At 34.9% G+C, this 24,494-nt stretch overlaps 1 protein-coding gene across 7 annotated transcripts in view; it reads right to left on the reverse strand.

Moving 5' to 3' along the window:
- Positions 1-24,494, reverse strand: part of CEP85L (centrosomal protein 85 like) — a 225,764-nt gene that overhangs the window by 44,918 nt on the left and 156,352 nt on the right. For all 7 annotated transcript variants that reach the window (XM_040627699.1, XM_040627698.1, XM_040627697.1 and 4 more), the window contains one exon: positions 18,598-18,715. In XM_040627699.1, the coding sequence (XP_040483633.1) occupies positions 18,598-18,715 (118 nt within the window). The remainder of the gene's footprint in view (positions 1-18,597; positions 18,716-24,494) is intronic.

A 24,494-nucleotide genomic window follows, 5' to 3' on the forward strand; every position in this document is an offset into this window, starting at 1 on the left:
TTTTTTTTTTTTAAAGATTGTATTTATTAGAGAGAGAGAGAATGAGTGGGGGGGGGGGCAGAGGGAAAGAGAGAAACAGACTCCCCACTGAGCCGAGAGCCCAATTTGGGAATCGATCCTAGGACCCAGGGATCATGACCTGAGCCGAAGGCAGATGCTTAACCAACCGAGCCAGCCAGGCACCCAAGAAAAGTCATCTTAAGTACAAAGTATGGGGAGGTTGGAAGGTAAATGAAGACAGCACTGGGAGAATGAGGAAAAAAGCTTTACTGGGGAGGTGACTCTTGGGATAGACTTTGAAAATAAGGAGGATTCTAGCAGGAATGGAGAAAGGAAAAAAAGTATTCCAAAAAGAACATTTTAAAAAGGTAGAAATGGAATATATTGAGAGAGTACCCATATCTGTTTATAGTATGGATTACAAGAGGGGGAATGGATAGAAGGAAAAATTTAAAAATCCAAGTAGGACCATACTACAGAATCACAAGGTTCAGAGTTAAATCTTAATTCGCAGGAAATGGGAAACCCGTGATGGTTTTATAACAGCAAAGTAGCATGAATTAATAAGACTGTCAACTCTGTTTTGTCAATCTCTGTATTCCTTGGCATTTAGCCACATGTATAGATTCTCATTAACTTTTGACTGAAGGGAAAAGAAGAGTAAAGAGGACAAGAGAGTGCTACAGCAATTGGACGCAGTGGACAGCAGGAATCAGAAGATATTGAGGATGGATATGAATTCACTTTAAGAAATTATTCTAGGGCCTCCTGGGTGGCTCAGTCAGTTAAGTGTCCAGCTTTTGGTTTCAGCTGGGGTCATGATCTCATGGGTTTTAAGATCAAGCCCCATGTCAGGCTCCACGTTCAGCACAGAGTCTGCTTGAAGATTCTCTCCCTCTGCCACTCCCCCACAGTGGCACACATATGTGCACTCTCTTTCTCTAAAATAAATAAATCTTTAAAAAAAATATTCTAACCTATTTTTTTGAACAAAAAGAGGAGCTGAACAAGAACACAGATAACAGAGTGAAGAATGTAGAATTGAGAGGATTTAGAGAAAACTATTTTTTTAAGAAGTGAATAGACAAGAAATGTTAGATAACTGAGGCTTGAGATTTTGAGTCAAGTAACAGGGAAGATCACATTCTGAGTCAAAGTAAGGAGGTCATATAGGAGAACAGGTTTAAGCAGATGTACTTAATTACAGTTAGAACCTATTGATATTAAGATGTCAGTTGAACACACAAATAGAGATGAATATCAAACAGAGAGGTGGGTCTAGAACTCAGAAAGTTGGGTAGGCCAGGCTAGGAAACTAAAAAAAATAATACAGACTTAGTTTCTAATCTGGCATGTAATGAGCTCAGAAATTGCCACTCTATCTGTTTTACTAACAAGTAAAAAAGATAAACAAACTAAAAAATCAACAACTCTTCTTAGATCTGTCAGAAGTAAGGTCACAGGGTAAACTGCTACTCCTGGAATTGGAGAAACAGGTGAATAGAGAAAGTCACACTTACCAGAACAGAATCTTCCTTGCAACCAATGCTGAAGTAGGAAAAAAGAGCTGAAATTGATGAACTACTGGAAGCTCAGAGTGGACAAGTCTGAAAGTCAAAAACTCCAGGGAGACCCAGTCATAGGGGACACCTGACTTGCCTGAGTTTACCTCCATGAGCTCTATCAGGTCCTCATAGTGAACATCAGGGGGAAATCTCCTCATGTTTCCAGTAGGAAGAGGAGAAAAGGAACCATTTTGAAATACACCAGAACACTATGTTCTTCTTAACAAGACCTGCCTTTAGGAGAAACTATTTAACTAGAGACTAACCTACCCAGATGGTTACCTAGAAGGGAGCTAACCTACCTAGAAGAAAACACTCAATTTCAGTTGCCTTGAACCATCCTGCACCACTGAAGAGTGGGAAAGAAAAGAATAGAAGCACTACTGAAGTTCACGTCCAGGAGCCTAGGCTCACTAAAAGACTAAGACCTAATCACAGGACTACGGAGGACTTCTTCCTCTACACCTTACCATTATATTACCAAAGGCCTATCTACCACATTTCATTTTACCTAGTACATCAGGTCTAACTTTCAACAGAAAACTACAAGACATACTAAAAGGCAAAATCACAGTCTGCAGAGATTGAACTAGCCTGAGAACCAGAGTCAGATATGATAGGAATGCTGGAATTACCAGACCAGAGATTTTTTTAAAACTATGATTAATATATAGGGCATTAATGCTAAGATAAACAACAGGCAAGAACAGATGGATAATATAAGCACAGAGATGGGTATTCTGAGAGAGAATAAAAAAATTTTAGACATCAAAAATACTGTAACAGAAATAAAGAATGTCTTTGACAGGCCCTGGGTGGTTGTCACTTGAGCATTTGACTCTTGGTTTTGGTTCAGGTCAGGATCTCATGAGTCATGAGAATGAGCCCCGTGTTGGGCTCTGCATTCAACAGAGTCTGCTTGAGGATTCTCTCCCTCTGCCCCTGCCCCACCCCCCACTCACACACGCTCTCACTCTCTCAAATAAATCAATCAAAAAGAAAAAAAAAGAACGAATGTCTTTGAACACAGATGAGGAAACAATCTCTGAGCTTGAGGATATGACAAGAAACTTCTTTAAAACTGAAGAACGAAGAAAGAAAAGACTGTAAAAAATAAAACAGAATATCCAAGAACTGTGAGATAACTACAAAGGGTATAACACTACAAGAAGAAATGAAAGCAGTACTTGAAACAATAATGACCGAGAATTTCCCCAAACTGTCAGATACCACACCTCAGATCTAGATATGATTTCACTCATATGTGGAACTTAGGAAACAAAATAGATGAACATGTGGAAAGATTAAAAAAAAGAGAAGAGAGAGAGAGAGAGAGAGAGAAAGAGAAGGAGAGAAGAGGAGGCAAGCCATAAGAGACCCTTAAGAACAGAGAACAAACTGAGGGTTAATGGAGGGAGGTGGGTGGCAGATGCAATAAATGGGTGATATGTATTAAGGAGAGCACTTGTTAAGATGAACACTGGGTGTTATATGTAAGTGATGAATCACAAAATTCTACTCCTGAAACCAATATTACACTATTATGGTTAACTAACCATAAAATTTTGAAGAAAAAGTGGAGTAGCTATATTAATTTCAGAAAAAGCAGACTTTAGAGCAAGTAAAGTTATCAGGAATAAAAATGAGCATTACATAAAAGGGTCAATACTCCAAGAAGACTTAACAATCCTTAATATGTATGTGCCTAACAAGACAGCAGCAAAATATGTGAGGTAAAAACTGAGAGAACTGCAAGGGGAAACAGATGAGTCCACTATAATAGCTGGACACTTTAACAACCCTCTATCAGAAATGAACAGATCCAGCAAGCAGAAAATTAGTAAGCACAAAGTTAAACTCAACAACATCCTCAATTGACTGGATGTAACTGACATGTACAGACTACTTCAGATTACACATTCTTCTCAAGCTCACATAGAACATTCACCAAAACAGACCACATTTTGGGTGCTAAAACATGCTTTAACAAATTTGAAAGAAGAGATATTGTACAATGTATGCTCTCTCAAACCATAATGGAATTAAACTAGAAATCAACAGAAAGGTAGCTATAAAATCCAGAAATGCTTGGAGATTAAACAACACATTTCTAAATAATATATGGGTCAAAGAAGAAATCTCAAAAGAAATTTAAAAATATTTTGTACTAAATGGAAATGAAAATATGGATTATCTAAAATTTGTGGGATGCAGTGAAAGCAGTGCTGAGAGGGAAATTTATACCATCAAGTACACGTATTAGAAAAGAAGAAAGATTTAAAATCAATTATCTAAGCTTCTACCTTAGGAAACTAGACACAGAAAAACAAATTAAACCCAAAGTAGGTAGAAGGAAAGATTAAAAGAGCAGAAATCAATGAAACTGAAAACAGAAAATCAATAGAGAAAATAAAAAAACCAGAAGTTCATTCTGGAAAAGATCTATAAAATCAATAACCTTCTAGTCAGGCTAACTAAGAAAAAAGAGAGAAGACACAAATTTACTAATATCAGAAGTTAAACGGGAGTATCACTACAGATCCTATGGACATTAAAAATATAATAAAGGAATAGTATGAACAACTTTATGCCCACACATTTGATGACCTAGATGAAATGGACTAATTTCTTAAAAAAAACAATCTGCCAAAACTCATGCAAGAAGAAATAGATAATCTGAATAGGCCTATATTTATTAAAGAAATTGACTAAATAATTAATAGCCTTCCAAAACAGAAAGCACTAGCCTTAGAAGGGTTTACTGGTGAATTCTACCAAATATTTAAGGAGGAAATTATATTGACTTTCTACAATCTCTTCTAGACAGAGAAGCAGAGGGAATAATTCCTAACTCATTCTACAATTACCCTAATACCCAATGAGACAAAGACATTACAAGAAAAGAAAATTACAGGGGTGCCTGGCTGGCTCATTTGGAAGAGCATGTGACTCTTGATCTCAGGGTTGTGAGTTCAAGCCCCATGTTGAGTGTAGAGATTACTAAAAGAATTTTTTTTAATTAAAAAAAAAAGGAAACCACAGTCTATTTTACATAAGCAGATTCTCAAAACAAAAAATGGCAAGTTGAGTCTAAGAATGTATAAAAAGAATTATTCACCATAACCAACTGAAATTTATCCCAGCAATTCAGGCTGGTTCAACATTCAAAAACCAATTAATATAATCCATCACATCAACAGGCTACCGAGGAAAAATCATATGATCACATCAGTAAATGCAGAAAAGAAATTTGACAAAATTCAACAGTTATTCATGATAAAAACTCTGAGCAAACTTGGAAAAACTTAGAAGCAAACTTACTAAACTTGATAAAGAACATCTACAAAAATCCTGCAGCCAACAGCAGAATCAATGGTAAAAAACTTGAAGCATTCCTGCTAATATTGGGAACAAGGCAAGGATGTTCTTCCCACCACTGATTTTCCACACTGTATTGGAAGCCCTACAGAATGCAGTAAGACAAGAGAAGAAAATAAAATGTATGCCAATTGGGAAAAAAGAAAGAAAACAGTTTTTTTTTTTTTTTTTTTTTACAGATGACATGATCATCTTATGTATAAAATCACTGAAAACATACCAAAAACAAAAACAAAAAACAAAAACAAAAACACAACACCCCTGAAACTAATAAGCAATTATAGCAAGGTTGCAAGAGACAAGGTTAATATATGAAAGTCAGTTCTTTTCCTATATACCAGCAATGAACAAGTGGAACTTGAAATTAAAAACACACTGCCGCTTACATTAGCACTCCAAAAAATGAAGTACAAATATAACAAAATATGTATAAGATACATAAAAAGAAAGTTACAAAATTCTGATCAAAGATATCAAAAAAGAACCAAATAAACAAAGAGATATTCCACGTACATAGATAACCTCAATGCTGTCAAGATGTTCGGTTCTTCCTAGCTTAATCTATAGATTCAAAGCAATCTCAAACAAAATCCCAGCAAGTTGTTTTGTGGATAGCAACACATTGATTCTAAAGTTTCTATGGAAAAACAAAAGACCCAGGATAGCCAACATAAAACTGAAGGAGAAGAACAAAGATGGAGGACTGCCACTACCTGACTTCAAGACTTAAAATACACCTACAGTAATCTAGAGTGTATGATACTGAGGAAAGACCAGACAAACAGGTCAATGGAACAGAACAGAAAGCCCAGAAACAGATCAACATAAACACAAGTCAACTGATCTTTGACAAAGGAACAAAGGCAGTACAATAGAGCAAAGGAAGTCCTTCCGACAATTGATGCTGGAACAATGGGACATCCGCATACAAGAAAATGAATCTAGGCACAGGTTTTACACTCTTCACAAAAATTAACTAAAAATGGACTATAGACCTAAATGCAAAATACAAAACTATAAAACCCCTAGAACATAGGAAAACACCTAGAAGACTATGAATATGGCAATGACTTTTAGATATACTACCAAAGATATGATCCACAAAAGAAACAAATAATAAGCTGGATTTCATTAAAAATCTCTGCTCTGTAGAAGGCATTATCAAGAAAATGAGAAAATAGGCCACATATTGGCAGAAACTATTTGCAGAAGATACATCTAAAGGATTTGTATCCAAACTATACAAAGAACTCAAAAATAAACACAATTAAAAAGGGGGAAAAGACCTGAACAGACACATCACTGAAGAAAATATACAGGTGGCAAATAAATATATGAAAAGATGTTCAACATCAAATGTTTTTAGGGAATTGCAAATTAAAACACCAAGCTACCTACCTCCACACACCTATCAGAATGGCCAAATCCAAAACACTGACAACACCAAATGCTGGTAAGGATATGAACAACAGAAACTCCCATTCATTGCTGGTGGGAATGTAAAGTAATAGCCACTTTGAAAGACAGTTTGGCAGTGAGTTAAAAACTAAAAATACTCTTTCCCATATGATCTAGCAATTGTGTTCCTTGGCATTTACCCAAATGAATAGAAAGTATGCTATACAAAAAGCTTCACATGGAAGTTTATAGCAGCTTTATTCATATTCGCCAAAACTTGAAAATAACTAAAATTTCCTTCAGGGGGTGAATAGATAAACTGTGGTACATCCAGATAATGGAATATTATTCAGCACTAAAAAGACGTAATCTATCAAAATGTGAAAAGACATAGAGGAGGGGCGCCTGGGTGGCTCAGTCAGTTAAGTGTCTGCCTTTAGCTCAGGACATGATCCTAGGGTCCTGGGATGGAGCCCTACATCAGGCTCCTGCTCAATAGGGGAGTCTGCTTCTCCCTCTCCCTTTGCCCCTCCCCCTCTGTTCATGCTCAGTCTCTCGCTTTCTCCCTCAAATAAATAAAATCTTATTAAAGAAAAGAGAGGAAATTTAAATGTATATTATAAAATGAAAGAAGCTATCATGAAAAGCTATATATTGCATGATTCCAACTATATCACATTCTGGAAGAGGCAAAACTATGGAAACAATAAAAAGACTAATTGTCACCAGGGGCTAAGAGAGAGTAGAGAATGAACAGGGAAAGCACAGATTTTTGGGGTAGTGAAACTATTCTGTATGATACTACAATGATGGATACAGGTCATTATATATTTGTCCAAACTCATAGAATTGTAACACCAAGTGCGAACCTTAATGTGAACTATGGCCTTTGAGTGATAATGATGTGTCAATGTAGGTTCAATAGTAACAAAGATACCCTGTGATACAGGATGTCAATAGTGAAGAAGGGGGCACCTGGGTGGCGCAGTCGTTAAGCGTCTGCCTTCGGCTCAGGGTGTGATCCCGGCGTTCTGGGATCGAGCCCCACATCAGGCTCCTCCGCTGGGAGCCTGCTTCTTCCTCTCCTACTCCCCATGCTTGTGTTCCCTCTCTCACTGGCTGTTTCTCTCTCTGTCAAATAAATAAATAAAAATCTTTAAAAAAAATAGTGAAGAAGGCTGTAGGTGTGTGGCAGCATAGGATATAAGAGAACTCTCTGTACATTCTGTTCAACTCTGCTGTGAACCTAAAACTGCTCTAAAATATGAAATTTATTAATTTTACAAATAAGTTAATATAGGTGTTTTTAGGACAATGAAATATAAACATTTCTGGAAAACCATTCAAAAATCAAGCACTAAAAATAGTAGGATTTAAAAGAAAAGTAAAAACAAGAATAGGCCACTCAAAGCCTATGCAACTTAAACCAAATTACTAATCAAAACAGAAACTGGGGAGAAGAGCTCAACATTTTGGGCAGGCAGTCACAGTTAATATTAAACAACCGCATGCACAGAAACTGTCAAAATGCTGGTGGCACTTGAATTACAGCAGGTCTGGTGGGTGTTGAGATGATATAGGCAGAACTCTGCACTATAGGGACTACCATTCAGGTGGGTAGGAGGCAATACAACCTGCCATGACCCGAAACCACTAAAAGAGGGAGGCCATTTCTCAAGACAGTACAGTACTCTTACAATTTTTTTTTTAAAGATTTTATTTATTTATTTGACAGAGAGACAGCCAGCGAGAGAGGAAACACAAGCAGGGGGGTGAGAGAGGAAGAAGCAGGCTCTCAACAGAGGAGCCTGATGCGGGGCTCGATCCCAGAACGCCAGGATCACACCCTGAGCCAAAGGCAGGCGCTTAACGACTGAGCCACCCAGTCGCCCCCCTTACAATTTCCTGAAAATGAAGCTAGAAGAGGTTTCTGCTGTCAATGCAGTAAGTGAGCCTAGGCCTTTTCTGCAGCCTCCAAAGATTCTACTTTAACTCCCATTGTCCTAACTCCCCCTACCTGGAAAAACGAAACAAAAACCACATTCGAACCAATGAAACTTGAATAGTGTACTGACAACATTCTACCTACCATTAGTGTACAGGCAAATGTGCACTACAGAAATGTGTTTCATAGCAAGACAAGCTGTAGAACTTGTAGATGAAATTAAGCAGAAAGAAAGAGAAAAGTCTGAAGCCAGAACTGCTTTAAGCCTTTAAATTCCTTTTTCAGGCTGAGTGTCCCACAACCACCGAATCTATGAAGCCTGTCTTCCCTTCATTTCTATGACAATACTACCCCCACCCATCCCTGCCATGCCCCTTTGCAGGTTGTACTTTTTTACTGCCTTCTACAATACTGCTAGTCCCTGTAGTTATTTCTGGGTCCCATTTTCTTCACTCTCGGGAACACCTGATCATGCCCAAGCTTCAACGACAACCCAGGTGAACTGACAAGTCCTAAGTCTCTAATCTCTACCTTAGACCTACCTATGAATATCACCCTCATTCTTCACCTCGATCTCAAATTTACAATATAATATATAAGCTTAACTCATTATTTTTTTCCTCTAAACTTATTCCTGATGTAGTCATCTCTATCCTGGTCTTTGACAATATAAATAAACCAATTCATTTTGCCCATCTGAAACTAGGCAATCATTTCTCTAACCCATTAAAAAGTCATTAAATCAAGCCCATGCTTGGGTCACACAGATGTTTACTATATATTCCTCCTCTTGTCATGACCTATGTTTGTTTTAAAATTCAGGTGTTCGTTTAAGTTTTAGACTATTGAGATAGCCTCCTGACTGGTTTCTGCCTCAACAGCTACCTTAAATCTGTTATGCCACTGGGGTAACCAAACTAGGATACTTGGGAGAGTAAAAGAGGGTGCTATTAATCATTATGCTAGTACAACAGGCATTACCTGGAACTGTACCTAAACTTGGGACAAATGGGTTACTTTACAAGCCTTTGCTCTAATTGACCCCTGATTACGTCTTTAACCACAATTCTTACCACTATTCTTCTCTCATTTTGCACTTCATCCATACACAGTAATTTGTAGTTTTCCAAATGTATTATTTCCTCTCTTGCCTTTGGACCTCTTCACACACAATATACTACACTTCAAGCACTTTTACTCCATGTCTTTCACCCGCTAAATTCTTTTACTTCATCAGGTTCTCAGATCAGATATCCCTTCCTATAGGAAGTTTGAGCCAACCTTTGGAAGGCTAGTTTGTATGTTCTTAGTAGGAATTCCCATAGCACTTTATATATATATATCTCCCATTTGAGCACCTCGAACTTACTGCAATTCTCTCTTATTTATCTGTCTTCCTCATTAGATTGTACACTCTTTGAAGAAAAAAAAAAACTTCACTCATATTTATGTTACTAGTGCCTACATGGTGTCTTATACATAGGAAACATAAATAATTTCTGAAGAAATGGTTGAACAGTTTTTTGACACAGTCTCTCTCTGTAGACTTCAAGATCCATGAAAATAGAAACTATTCTTCACTCTTGTGGCTCCAGCATTTACCACATTAGATGCTTGTATGTTGTTAAACAAGCTCATTTGTAAAGGTAGAACTCATTTATGAAATGCTCATTAAAACCAAAAGACTTGGTAGAAAAGATGGCTGAAGGAAAAACAAATAGAAAAAAATTTATAAATTATATATAAAGAAAAAGTATAAAATGGAAAAACAATAAGAAATGATGCATCAATGAAGCTTAATTAAAGTAAATATTATTTGGGGTGCCTGGGTGGCTCAGTCATTAAGTGTCTACCTTCGGCCCAGGGCGCGATCCCAGAGTCCTGGGATCAAGCCCCCGCATTGGGCTCCCTGCTCTGCTGGGAAGCCTGCTTCTTCCTCTCCCACTCCCCTTGCTTGTGTTCCCTCTCTCACTGGCTGTCTCTCTGTCAAATAAATATATAAAATCTTTAAAAATATATATATATATTATTCGGTTGGTCTTTCCAAGGTTCACATCCATATTAAAGGAAGGCATCTCTTTCTTATTCAGTTTTTAACAAAAGGTAAAAGGGTCCTTCTTATTTTTTTTTTCCCCAAGAAGGCCTGTCAATCATAGGTTGAAATTTCGGTATAAAGCATTATAAATACAAATCTCTCTTCAGTTGCAGCAATTCTACTACTAAAACAATTTAGAAAGTATGAATTTTAGGATAAGGATCTAGTTCTCATTTTCTACCTATGAGATTTGGCTGATATTTCATCTTGATTGGAAGACTGTTCAAAGTTTTTAATAGGCAAATAGAGTTATTTCTCAAGAATATGTTTTACACCTATAATTTCATAAAAGAATGTTATTTTATTTCAAAAATTTACTTTAACCTCAGATATACAGAATATGAAAAGTATAATTTTCTTTGTTTAAAGTGCTATGGAATTAAGATGAATAAGCTATGGGCCCCAAAATGTGCATATATAAAATGCTGTGCATATAAAATAACATTATTCATACATCCAAGGTAAAAATTCCTCTGCTATTATTCTTCATAGAAATTGAAAAAACAACTCTAAAATCTGTGGGGAATCACAAAAGACCCCCAAATAGCCAAAGCAATCCTGAGAAACCAAAAAAAAAATTAAAGCCAGAAGTGTCATGCTTGTGGATTTCAGACTATACTAAAAAGCCATAGTAATAAAAACAGTACAGTACTGGCACAAAAAAGACATATCAACCAACGGAACAGAGCAGACAGCCCAGAATTAAATCCTGGCATATACAGTCAAATTACATGTGACAAAAGAATACCCAATGAGGAAAGGATAGTCTCCTTAACAAATGTGCTGGATAAACTGTAGAAGCACATGCAGAACGATGAAATCGAGCCCCTCTCTCACACCACTCACAAAAATTAACTTGAAATAGATTGAAGACTTAAAAGGTCTGATACCATAAAACTCCTAGAATGAAGCACAAGGGGGAAAAGTCATCAATATTGGCCTCAGCAATGACTTGTTTTTTGGACATGACACCAAAAACACAAACAACAAAAACAAAAATCAACAAATGGAAGTACATCAAACTCAGATGCTTCTGCACAGGAGATCTAATAATTTAAAAAATGAAAAAACAACCTATAGAATAAGAAAATATTTCAGGAAACCATATATCAGATAAGGATTAACATCCAAAATATATAAAGAATTCAATTTAATAATTAAAAATAATCAATCCAATTTAAAAAATGGGCAAAAGAACTAAACAGGTATTTTTCCAAAGAGGACATCAAAATGGCTAACAGACACATGGGAAGATGCTCCACATCATTAATCATCAGGAAAATGCAAATCAAAACCACAATGAGCTACCCTGTCACATATGCTAAAACGACCATCATCAAGAAGACAAGAAATAACAGAAGCTGGCAAGAATGTGGTGAAAAAGGAACCCATACACAGCATTGGTGGGAATGGAAATTTGTCCAGCCACTATGGACCAATAAAATAGATCTTCCATACAATCCAGCAATCCCATTTCTGGGTATATTTCCAAAGAAAATGCAAACAGGATTTTTTTCTTTTTAAAGATTTTATTTATTTGAGAGAGAGTGAGAGAGAGAGAGCACAACAGGAAGGAGGGTCAGAGGGAGAAACAGACTACACGCTGAGCAGGGAGCCCGACACAGGCCTCAATGCTGGGACTCCAGGATCATGACCTGAGCCCAAGGCAGATGCTTAACCAACTGAGCCACCCAGGTGCCCTGCAAACAGGATTTTGACAAGATATATACCCACTCATGTCTATCACAGCATTATTCATAATAGCTAGAATATGGAAACAACCCATATGCTCATCAGTGGATACAAAAAGATAAGGTAATATACACAGTGGAATATTATCCAGCCATGAAAAGGAAGATATCCTACCATTTGTGACAACATGAATGGACCTTAAGCACATTACATTAAGCAATATAAATCAGACAGAGAAAGAGAAGTACTGTATGATATCACTTATATGTAGAATCTAAAAAAGTTAAACCTGTAAAAAGCAGAGAGTAAAACGATAGTTACCAAAGGATGGGAGGTGGGAAGGTGGAGATCAGAGCAATAGTACATAGGGGTAGAAACTTGTAAGGAGTAGTAAATAAGCCATAGAAATTTCGGGCACAGTATAATGAATATAAACAATAATATACACTATAACTATTTAATTCAATAAATATTACTACATAAGCAAACATTATATAAATGTGTTAAAGTAGCATGCTGTGTACACCTTAAATTTACATATTATATGTCAAATTTATTCAATAAAAAAAGAAAAGCACTATTCATACACCAAAAAATTCTTCATTCGCTATGAAGTATTTTATGATTGTATTTGCTGTTCTTTTAAACCCTTGGCGTTTTTCAGCTCTCTATATCTATCTACTGAAAAAAAGTTCACCTCATATATTTATAATATCCATTCAGTACTTAGGGTTTTCCTTGTATTCTCTTTTATTAATTGCCCTTATCTTTTGAAGTGTAACTTCTCAACAATATTTTAACTCCCCATATCATTTAAAATCCTTCTAATATTTTCAGCAGCCCCCTTTGCCACATCCCTCCTTGTAGACTGACTTGGAGAGCCCTCTACTGGCCTGATGCTGTGTCAAAAAACATCTTCTTCAGCTTTTAAATACATACTAAGATACACACACTTTTGATAATATAATTGTATAATTCAAGCTAACCCTTTATTCAGAAAAATAAGTTACAAGGAGAAACTGCATGGTTCTATAAAACTGTTACCAAAGCAAATTATACTACTTACATAAGTACAGAAATACCACTTTTAAATAACTGTACACTATTAATCTCAGTACCATAGAGTCTTACTACCATGGGATAGAACTAGTAGCAGATGAGACAACATTGTAATGAGATATTCTGATGTATTAATAACTGAAGTAGGGTAAGCAAGCTGGAATCTCTGTTAAATGTTTCTGACTAAAGTTAGTCTGAAGATTAGTTGTTCTTCAATATTTCCTGACTTTAATATACCAATTCCTCTAATACATAAAAACAAGTTTGAAAATATAACAGAGGAAAAAAATTCTACTTAAAATGTTTTTCTAAAATTCTAGAAATAAAGACAAACCTTCTACAAATAGAAGTATATACTGCCATAAAGTTATTAGTCCTCACTTTTGATCCCAATGAAAATGCTAATAGTAATGTTTTGGAAATAAACAAGTCAAATATGAAGTCTACATAGAAAAACATACAAACAAGTTTTAAGAAAAATTCTTAAAAAGAGTAATAATTGGGGAAAGTCACCCTTCCAGCCATATCAATTTTGTTATAAGGCCTTACATACCCTGTGTTCCCATTAGACCATGTTCCCATTAGATTGTACTCTCAGCGGCAAAACCAACCTCATTCACATTTCTATTCCTTGCACCTAGACATTGCCTTACCCACAGTGAACATAAATTTTAAAGGAATGGGTAAACATGTTTACCTATATGGTCTCTCCCTCTGTAGTTTGAGGTCGATGAAGGTAGGAACTATTCTTCACCTTTGTGACCTCATAACTTAACACAGTGGATGTTTAGTAACTATTTTCTTAAATGGGTTTATTAGTGAAGGTAGGACTTATTTATAAAATACTTGTAAGAATTAGAGAGACTTCATAGTAGAAAATAATGGATATAGGAAAAAGAAATAGAATGACACAAATAGAAAGAAAATATGACAAATTCAGAAAATGTATTTTCAAATCAAATTATAGACAAAAAGCTAATTTCTTTAATATGTAAAGGGCTTATAAAATTAATAAGCAAAAAACCAATACCTAACAGAAAAAAACAAGCAAAGTATCAATATGAAATGACATTTCACAGAAAAGAAATATGAATGGGACTTAAATCTATAAAAAGAAATCACTCAGGAGAAAAACATATTAAAACCATATGAAGAAAACAAGAAAGATCTCAAATCAACAACCTAACTTTACAACCTAAGGCTGGAAGGAGAGAATAAACTAAAACCAAAACTATCAGAAGGAATGAAATAATAAAGATTCAAACAGTATAAACGAAATAGAGAATATAAAAACAATGGAGAAAATTAATGAAACCAAAATTTGGTTCTCTGAAAAAAATCAACAAAATTGATAAACCTTTACCTAGATGGACTAAGGGAAAAGACACTAATTACTAAAATCAGAAATGAAAGTAATGACATTAACTTATCAATTCTACAGACATAAAAAGGATTATAAGAGTACTGTGAACAATTAACTGTATGCCAACAAACTGGATAAACCAGATACAATGGACAAATTCCTAAAAACATAAAACCTATCAAGACTAAATCATGAAGAAACAGAAAATCTGAGCAGACCTATCTATTAAGAGATTGAATCAGTAATTAAAAATCTCCCCCCCACCCCCACAAAAAGCCCGAGCCCTGGACCTGATGGCTTCACTAGTGAATTCTACCAAACATGTAAAAAAAGAACTAACACCAATCCCTTTCGAACTTTTCCAAACACTGAAAGAGAAGAAACTACACTTCCTAAGTCATTCTGTGAAGCCAGCATTATTTTGATACTAAAGCCAAAGACACTACAAGAAAACTACAGACCAATATCTTTGATGCAAAAATCCTCAACACGATAATAACAAACTGAATTCGGCAGTATATTAAAAGGATTATAATCTATGACCAAGTAGGATTTATTCCTGGAATGCAAACATGGTTCAACATATCAAAACTGATCAATGTACAATACTGCATCAACAGAATAAAGGGGGAAAAACCCCACAATCATCTCAACTGATGTTGAAAAAGCATGACAAAATTCAACATCCTTTGCTGATTAAAACACAAAAAACTAGGAACATAAGGAAACTACCTCAACATAATAAAAGCTATACAGAAAAAACCCACAGCAAACATTACACTCAATGATGAAAGACTGAAAGCTTTTCCTCTAAGATCATGAACTAGGCAAGGATTCCCATTTTCTATTCAACAAAATACTGGAAGTTATAGCCAGAGTCATTAGGCAAGGAAAAGAAATACAAGACATCTAAATTGGAAAGGAAGCCGTGAAATCATCTCTGTTCAGGTGATATAGTCTTACATGTAGAAAATCCTAAAAATTCAACAAAAAGCTTGTTAGAGCTATTGAATAAATTCAACAAAGTATTAGGATACAAAGTCAACACACAAAAATTTGTTGCATTTCTATGCGCTAACAATGAACAATCTGAAAAGAAAATTATGAAAACAATTCTATTTACAACAGTATCAAAAAGAATAAAATACTTAGGAATTAACCAAGGAGGTAAAAGACTTGTATAATAAAAACTACAAAATATTGCTGAAAGAAAGTGAAGACATAAATAAATGGAAACATATCCCCTGTTATTAATATTGTTAAGATGTTAATACTACCCAAAGCAATCTACCGGTTCAGCGCAATCCATATCAAAATCACATTTTTTTTTTTTTTTAAGAAAGAGAAAAACCCACCCTAAAATTCATATAGAATCTCAGCTTAAACAATCTTAAAAAGAAGAACAAAGCTGGGGGACTCATACTTCTGGATTTCAAAACTGTGTGGTACTGGATAATAAAAGACATATATAGACCAATGGAATGGAATCCAGAGCCCAGAGATAAATCCTGGCATACACGGTCAAATGATTTTTAACAAGGTGCCAAGACCATTCAATGTGGAAGTCTTTTCAACAAATGGTGCTGGAAAAACAGGATTATCCATATGCATAAGAATGAAGCTGAACCCTTACCTAATAACATATAGAAAAATTAACTCAAAACAGATCAAAGACCTAAACATAAGACCTAAAACTATAAACTCCTCAAAGAAAACATGTGGCAAAAGCTTCATGACATTGAATTTGGCAATGAGTTCTTGGATATGACACCAAAGACACAGGCAATTAAAGAAAAAGTGAACAAACTGGACTTGAAAAATTAAAAATTTTGTGCATGAAAAGATACTACCAACAGAGAAAAGAGCCAGTCAATAGAATGGGAAAAAATACTTGCAAATCATATATTTGATAAGGGGTTAATATCTAGAATATATAGAGAATTTTTAAAACTCAACAACAAAAAACAACGAACCAATTCAAAACTGGGCAAAGGACTTGAAAAGGTATTTTCCTTAAGAAGATATACAAATAGCCAATATGCCATAAAAACATGCTCATATCATTAATCATTAAGGAAATGCAAACCAAAACTACAATAAAATACCACCTCATATCCACTGGGATGGCTACTATCAAAAATAAAAAAATAACAAGTGTTGGTGACCATGTGTAATAACTAGAACCATTGTACACTATTGGTGGAAATCCAAAATGGTACAGCCACTGTGGAAAACAATATGGCGCTTCCTCAAAAAATTAAAAAAAGAATTACTATATGATCCAGCAATTCTACTTCTGGATATAAACCCAAAAAACTGAAAGCAAGGGTCTGCAAGAGATACTTATACACTCATTAAAATACATATAAAAAAACGTCCACAGCAGCATCATTCACTATAACTAATATGTGGAAACAAACAGGGCTCCTGGGTGGCTCAGTCAGTTAGGCATCTGCCATTGGCTCAGGTCATGATCTCGGGGTCCTGGGATCGGCCCCCACATTGGGATCCCCACTCAGCAGGGGAGTCTGCTTTTCCCTCTCCCTCCCTCTGCCCTTCCCCCTGCTCATGCTCTCTGTCTCTCTCAAATAAACAAATAAAATCTTTTAAAAAAATGTGGAAGCAAACATCAAAAGATGAATGGATAAAACAAAATGTGGCATACACATATAATAGAATATTATTCAGCCTTAAAAAGGAAGGAAATTCTGACATACACTATGGCCTGGATGAACTTTGAAGAAACTATGCTAAGTGAAATAAGCCAGTTACAAAAGACAAAAATTGTATGATTTATTTAACATGAGATTTTGGAGTACTCAAAATCATAGAGAATGAAAGTAGAACAGTAGTTGCCAGGGGTTGGGGAGGCAAATGGGGAGTTACTGTTTAATGAGTACAAAGTTTTAGTTTTATAAGACATAAAGAGGTATAGAAATGGATGGTGGTGATGATTGCACAATATTATAAATGTATTTGACACAACTGAACTGTATACTTAAAAATAGTTAAGATGAAAAAAATGGTTAAGATGGTAGACTTCATATGTATTTTACACAATTTTAAATTTTTTTAAAAACCATGGAGAGAACTCCCCACCCTACCCTATATAAGAGAAGGGCAAAAAAAAAAAAAAAAAAAAAACCTCACAGTTCGATAACACAATAGCAATTTGATAATATCAATTAAAAATGACCAACTCATACAACACTTACAAATTTCACCTGAGAATTTAACTTACAAAAATACTTGCATATGAGCAAAACAGTTTTTATAAAAGGTTATTCTTTACAACATTATTTATAGTAGCCCTAAACTAGAAACAACCCAAATTCTGACTAGTAGGGACAAGATGAATAAATTATGCTATCTCCACAAAACAAGAAATCATTAGCTATAAAAGCAAAAAAAAGGGATGCTATCTTTGTAAAGATATAGAAATAATCACTGTATTTGTTTCAGTGAAGTATAGTTGACACACATTACGTTAGTTTCAGGGGTACAACATAGTGATTCAACAAGTCTGTATGTTATGCTCTGCTCACCATAAGTGTAACTGCCATCTGTCATCATACAACACTATTACAATACCATTGACTACATCCCCTATCCTGTACCTTTTATCTCCCAAGACTTAATCACTCCATAACAGGAAGTACCTCCCACTCCCCTTCACCCATTCTGCCCATTCCCCCAGGTAACCATCAGTTTGTTCTCTGTATTCAAGTCTGTTTCTGCTTTTTTAATCATTGTATTTTAAATAATTTATAAAATATAAAGGGAAAAAAAGCAAGGTGCTGGATAATGTATATATTTTGATACTTTTTGTGAAGGTACGGGAATAAAATACATTTATATCTGCTAGTGATATACATCAATTCTGGAAGGATACACTAGGAACTGTTAACAGTAACTCCTTATGTGTGTGGGAAGGGGATATGAACTGGACATTTGGAAAACAGTTCTTGGACATCTTTTACTATGTACCTAAATATGAACCATATGAATGGATTAATTAAAAAGTATCCTCATCTTACAAGCTAATTATATAATTAACACATGCTTTATTAATAAAACAACTACAAAATTCTCTATATCTTACCTGCAAACCAGCCACATAAGAATCTTCGCAGTTTACATAATGCCCTAACATGGCATGTTGTGCCCGTAATTCATTATCCCTTATCCTCTCATGTAGGTGGGTAATCTGTTGCTTCTGCCTGCAAAACATAAATTGAGGTGACATTATAAAGAATATGCTTTTCTAAGAGACTGTTAAAAGCAGAATTTTAAGTATTCTAATAATTTGATGTAAGAGTTAAGAGTATTATCGACCTTAACATTCATAACAGGGAATTTTTAAAAACCACAGTACCATGAGTTATGTAGACCACAGAAAAAGTTTATTTATAGTGTAGAGTACTTCTGGCATTTTATAAAATATAATCTTTAGTACTCTTCTTAGATGATAACAAAGTCATGCTTTGCTTGCTTTCTTCTTGTTACTTAATATAATAAATGTTATGTTCTCAGTTTGGAATGCTTTTATCTTAAAATCCATTATTTTCATTCATACAAATTCTGCTTAACGCTTAAATACCCACTGACATTTCTGAGAATCTCATGGTCAGGGATGAATGGTATTTTCATAAATATCATCTAGCCCAACTGCTATTCTATGCCTGCATCTCCTCAACAACATCCTAGGTTACACAGTCTACACATAACCATCATCAACGATGGAGAACTCACCTGGTGACAGATTTAGATCTATGGATAGTTCAGACATTTCACTTTAACATAACTTCATGCTAGAAACAGACACCATGGAGTTCAAATCTTTCCTCAGCAGCTCTTTGCTTACTTTAATCAAGTTATTTAACTTCTGTGTTTATGTATCCTTTATACAGTTGACACTTGAACAATGTGGGGGTTAGAGGCACTGAACCCTGACCCTCTGCCTTGCCACACAGTTGAAAATCTACATATAATATTTGACTCCCCAAATTTAACCACTAATAACCAACTGTTGACTGGAAGCTATAATAGCTAACACTATTAAGAAAATCATAAGAAACAGAAAATACATTTATAGTACTGCATTTGTTGGGAAAAAATCCATGTATAAGTGGACCCATGTCATTCAAACCTATGTTGTTCAGGGCCAACTGTATTTGAAAACTGTTATGTACCAGGCATCAGGTTAAGAGCTTTATATGTATTATTGCTAATCTTCAAAACTTTAATAACAAGTCTCATAATAAGGTTATGAGGAAGAAAGAGCTTTTAAGAAAAAGTATGTGGGTAAACAAATAGCTTGGTATTTTCCAAAATACTTACGAAGTAACTTTTGGAGCAAGTTAGGTTATATGTTTCAGACTATATCAGAGAGCTTATTCTACTCAGAGCCATTTCATTTTTTAGATACACTATCCTTTAAGAAAATTCACATAGAAAACATCAAATAGTTAATAGATAATTTAGGAAAGATTAGTCATGACACTTTTCAAAGAATTTAAAGCTTTGCAAAGAAAACTAAACTTCCTCTTCTGTCCAAGACAGAGTAACAGAAACCAGTTGTGCCCTTCTGCCTGACACCATTATGAAACAGAACAAAATACGGGAAGCAATGACTCTCAAAAACACTGGACATCAGTTCATTAGAAACAGAGACTTCCGGGAGACAGGCAACAAATGAGGTGAGCTCTATGACCGCCAGAGCCTACTGCTTCAGGCCCCACCCAACACAGGTAAAGAGCCCTCTCTGAGCTGAAAAGACAAAGCTGGGAGACTGGAAAAACCAAGCCAACTAGAGTTCACAGTGCAAAGTCACCCTGACTATTCAGCTGAGTACTAATGAATAAACACATGAGGAACTACTTGAAGCACACATGTGAGGGGGTGGTGGTCAACCAAAAAGATGAGAAGCAACAGTGCCTGAGGCTTACTTACATGAAGCCTAGAACTGTGCCTGTTTTCAAATGCCACAGTGGAAAACCTCCCAATTCACAGGGCACCATTTAGCAGCAATTTTCAACAAAGGGCAATTGTGACTGCAGAACAAAGTTCAGGGATACAAAAATATGTGACATCCAAAAAAAGTTAAAATTCATAATGTCTGGTACTTGATCAAACATTACCAGGCATGCAAAGCAGGAAAATATAACCTAAGAAAAACCAGTCAACTGAAAGTGAACAAGAACTGACACAGATGACAGAATTAATAGACAAAGACTCTAAATTGGTTATTATAACTGTTTTCATATGTTCAAAAAAACTAGATCGATTATGTTAAGTAAAGACATAGAAAACAAAAATATTATCCTGAATGGGATTAAAAGCAGATTAGAATTTACAGGAGAAGATTAGTGAATTCGAAGACACAGCAAATAAAAACTATTCAAAAAGAAATAGAGAAAAAAAGACAAACGAAAAAAACTCAAGCACATTAGTGAGCTGTGGGATTTCTTTAAGAGACCAAACATACATGTAATTAGAATCCCTAAAGTCGGGGGAGGGACAGGAAAAATATTTTGTAGAAAACTGGCCAATATGTTTCGTAACTTGATGAGAACTATATATACCCACAGACCTAAGAAGACCAGAGAACCCCAAACACAAGTAGTAGCATGAAGAAAACTAATCCCAGAAACATCTTCAAATGGCTTAACATTGGTGATAAAGAGAAAATCCTAAAAGTAGTCAGAGAACAAAAGATAAATTCATTCAGAGAGAAAAAGGTAAACAAAATAGCAGATGTCTCATCTGAAATAATGAAGACAGTAAAGTACTTCAAAGTATTACATTAAAGTATTAAAATTTAAAAGCTATCAATCTAGAGAATTTTTTTACTCAATGTAAATTTAAAGCAAAATAACAACTATCAACTTAGACTCCTTCACCTATTGAAAATATCAAAGACAGAGGTGAAACAGGCTTTTTTGAAAACTTAAAAGCTGAAAGAATCTATCACAGCAGACTTCGACTACAAGAAATGATAAAGGAACACCTCCAGGCAAAAGGAAAATACCAAATGAAAACCTGGATCTACACAAAAGAAAGAAGAGCACCAAAAATCATAACTACACGGGCAAATACATTACCGTTCTTATTATTTAAATCTCTTTAGAAGATAATAGACTGTGTAGAGCAAACCAACAAAGCCACAACGTACTGTGGGTTTATATATAATCTTTGTAGAAGTAAAATGTATGACAAAATAGCTCACAGACTGGGAGAGGAAAAGTGGAAGTATATTTTTGTAAGTTTCTTATGTTGTACATGAAACAGTATAATAATATAGTACTGCTTAAGGGTAGACTACAGCACTTTAAAGATGTATATTATAAGCTCTACAGCAACCACTATAATAACTCAATAAAGAGTATATAGCTAATAAGCCAACAAAGGACATAAAGGGAGTTATTCAAAAAAATACTCAACTAATTCAAAAGAAAAAAAGGGGGGAACAAAACAGATGGGACAATTAGAAAACAAACAGCAAGGTGGGAGATTTAAACTCGACCACATCAATAATCACAAAATGTAAATGCTCTAAATAATTCCAATTAAAAAGCAGATACTGTCAGAATGGATAAAAAGAAAGATTCAACTATGCTACCTACAAAAAATAAACAAACAACCACTTTAAATATAATGACACAGTTCTTCAAATCTTATTCCTAAAACCATTTGGATCTAGAAAATATAATTTCTGATTATTTTCTTTTTTTAAGTAAAGTATAATTGACATATAACATCATATTAGTTTCAGGTGTATAATAATATACAATCATTGTTATAACATACTGATGTGTATATATTGTGAAATGATCACCTCAATAAGCCTAGTTAAAATCATCTTATTATATTTCTTGAACATTATTGGTTTATGCAAGTTTTCCATTTCTTTTTGAGTCAATTTTGCTATTCCTTTAAAAATACTCACCTTCTTTTATGTGTTCAGATTTATTAATGTGTGTTTATAACAATAATTTAAAACCTCTTTCTATAATTATATCAGTTTTTATTCCTAATATTTTGAGTCTTTCTCTTTTTTCCTGATTAGAACTAGAGATTTATCCATTTGATTATACCCTTAGTTTTATTATTTCCTTTGTTCTCTTTTATGTTTACTATTCCTTTACTGGCCTTCTTAAGTTAAACTTTTAAATCACTGTCTTTCCTCCTTTCCTTTCCTCCTCTTCCCTACTTTTCTTGATAAAAGAAGAAATGGTGATAGAGTCGAACATACTATATTTGCAGTTCTAGTAGAAACAAAAAGAAATACAATATTAGAAGAGATAAAGACCAAGAATTTTCCAAAACTGATGAAAAACATCAAACTGGAATCAAGAAGTACTTCAATCCCCAAGAATACTAAATATGATGAAAACCACACATAGGCCCATTATAGTAAAACCGCTGAGAACAAATGTAAAAAAACAACTAAATTCAAAAAATAATAGAGTGCATTCAATTTGGCAGCAATAAGACTTGTGGATGACTTCTTAAGAGAAACCAGAGACAACAGAATAATATCTTCAGAGTGCAGAAAGAAAATAATGGCCAATCAGGAATTATCTATCAGCCAAAAATATCTTTTACAAACAAAGGTAATAGCCACAGTAGACAAGAGATGGAAACAACCTAAATGTCCATCTACTGATAAATGGATAAAGAAAAAAGTCATATATACCTACAATGGACTATTACTCAATTTAAAAAAAACAGAAGAAAATTCTGTCATAGGTTACAACATGGATGAACCTTGAAGACATTACACTAGCTGCAATAAGCAGTCATAAACGGACAAATACTGCATGATTCCACTTCTATGAGGATCTGATGGAGTTTAGGACATTCCACCCCCAAATATGGCACGTTGGCATATTGAGTGTTTTAAGCCACAGGAGTTTAAGAAAATAGCAAAAGCAGAAAGGTCACTCTGACATCCTCCTCACCCTTGCCCTTCTTCCACAAACAGGTCACAAAAATCTCAAGTGGGGGGTGCATCCCTAAACCCAGAGGAAAGGTACATTCCCTATCTCTGAAGACTAAAGGACACAAAGAAGAATCCTACCAAGCAAGCCTTGCTAAATTTCCCCCAGTTTACTATATAATTATTCCTTAACCTAGCATATTCCTCCATGACTGTCCATTCTTCAACAAGCCTAGCATAAAATACTCAGGTCTGTTACTACGGGTTTTCACTTCCTCATAAAGGCTCCTGAGTCACATTAAACTTGTATTAAATAAATCTGTATGCTCTTCTACTGTTAATCTGTCTTTGTCAGTTTAATTTCCAGATCCGACAAAAGAACCCTAAAGGGCTGAGGCCAAAGAAAACTTTCTCCTCCCCTACAATACAAAAAAAAAAAAAAAAAAAAAAAAAAAAAAAGTGGTCAAACTTACAGAAGCACAAAGTAGAATGATGGTTTCCATGGGCTAGTACTACAAACAACGGATAAAACACAGTTTTGAAGAATCTGTCTCCTCATCATTAGCTTCCAAAATCAGCTTTCACCCATTTTGGGACCATATAAAATATGGCCCTGGGCTTTAATTTTGAAATGTACTGCTAAATATACTTTGTCAGTATTTTTTAATTTGATGGAAAGAGGATGACTGTATTAATTTTCCTTGGACAAGTCAGAATTTTCAATTTCTCCAAAGGTGGGCCTGCCAAACAAAGCTAAGTGTATTAGCTTGAAAATACTCCCAAGGTATATTAAAAGGATTCTTATGCATTTATCTACAAATCTTAAGATTCTATAAATAATATAGAATCAATAATAAAGAATAAGAAAGAAACAGCCTTTGTTCTTGGTTCCTGGGAAGGAGACTCTAAATCCTTGGGAGTGTTTGTTATTCATGAGTCCCCTGGAAGACACATGCATTTATGCTAATGAGAAGACTCCTGGGGCCCTGGGGCTGTGGGGCCGTAGATAACAGCTTTAGGATGGGGACTGTTAACCAAAAAGCCAAACACAAAACTAG

This window comes from Ursus maritimus, unplaced genomic scaffold (genome assembly GCF_017311325.1).
Source record: "Ursus maritimus isolate PB19 unplaced genomic scaffold, ASM1731132v1 scaffold_13, whole genome shotgun sequence".
NCBI classification, from domain to species: domain Eukaryota; kingdom Metazoa; phylum Chordata; class Mammalia; order Carnivora; family Ursidae; genus Ursus; species Ursus maritimus.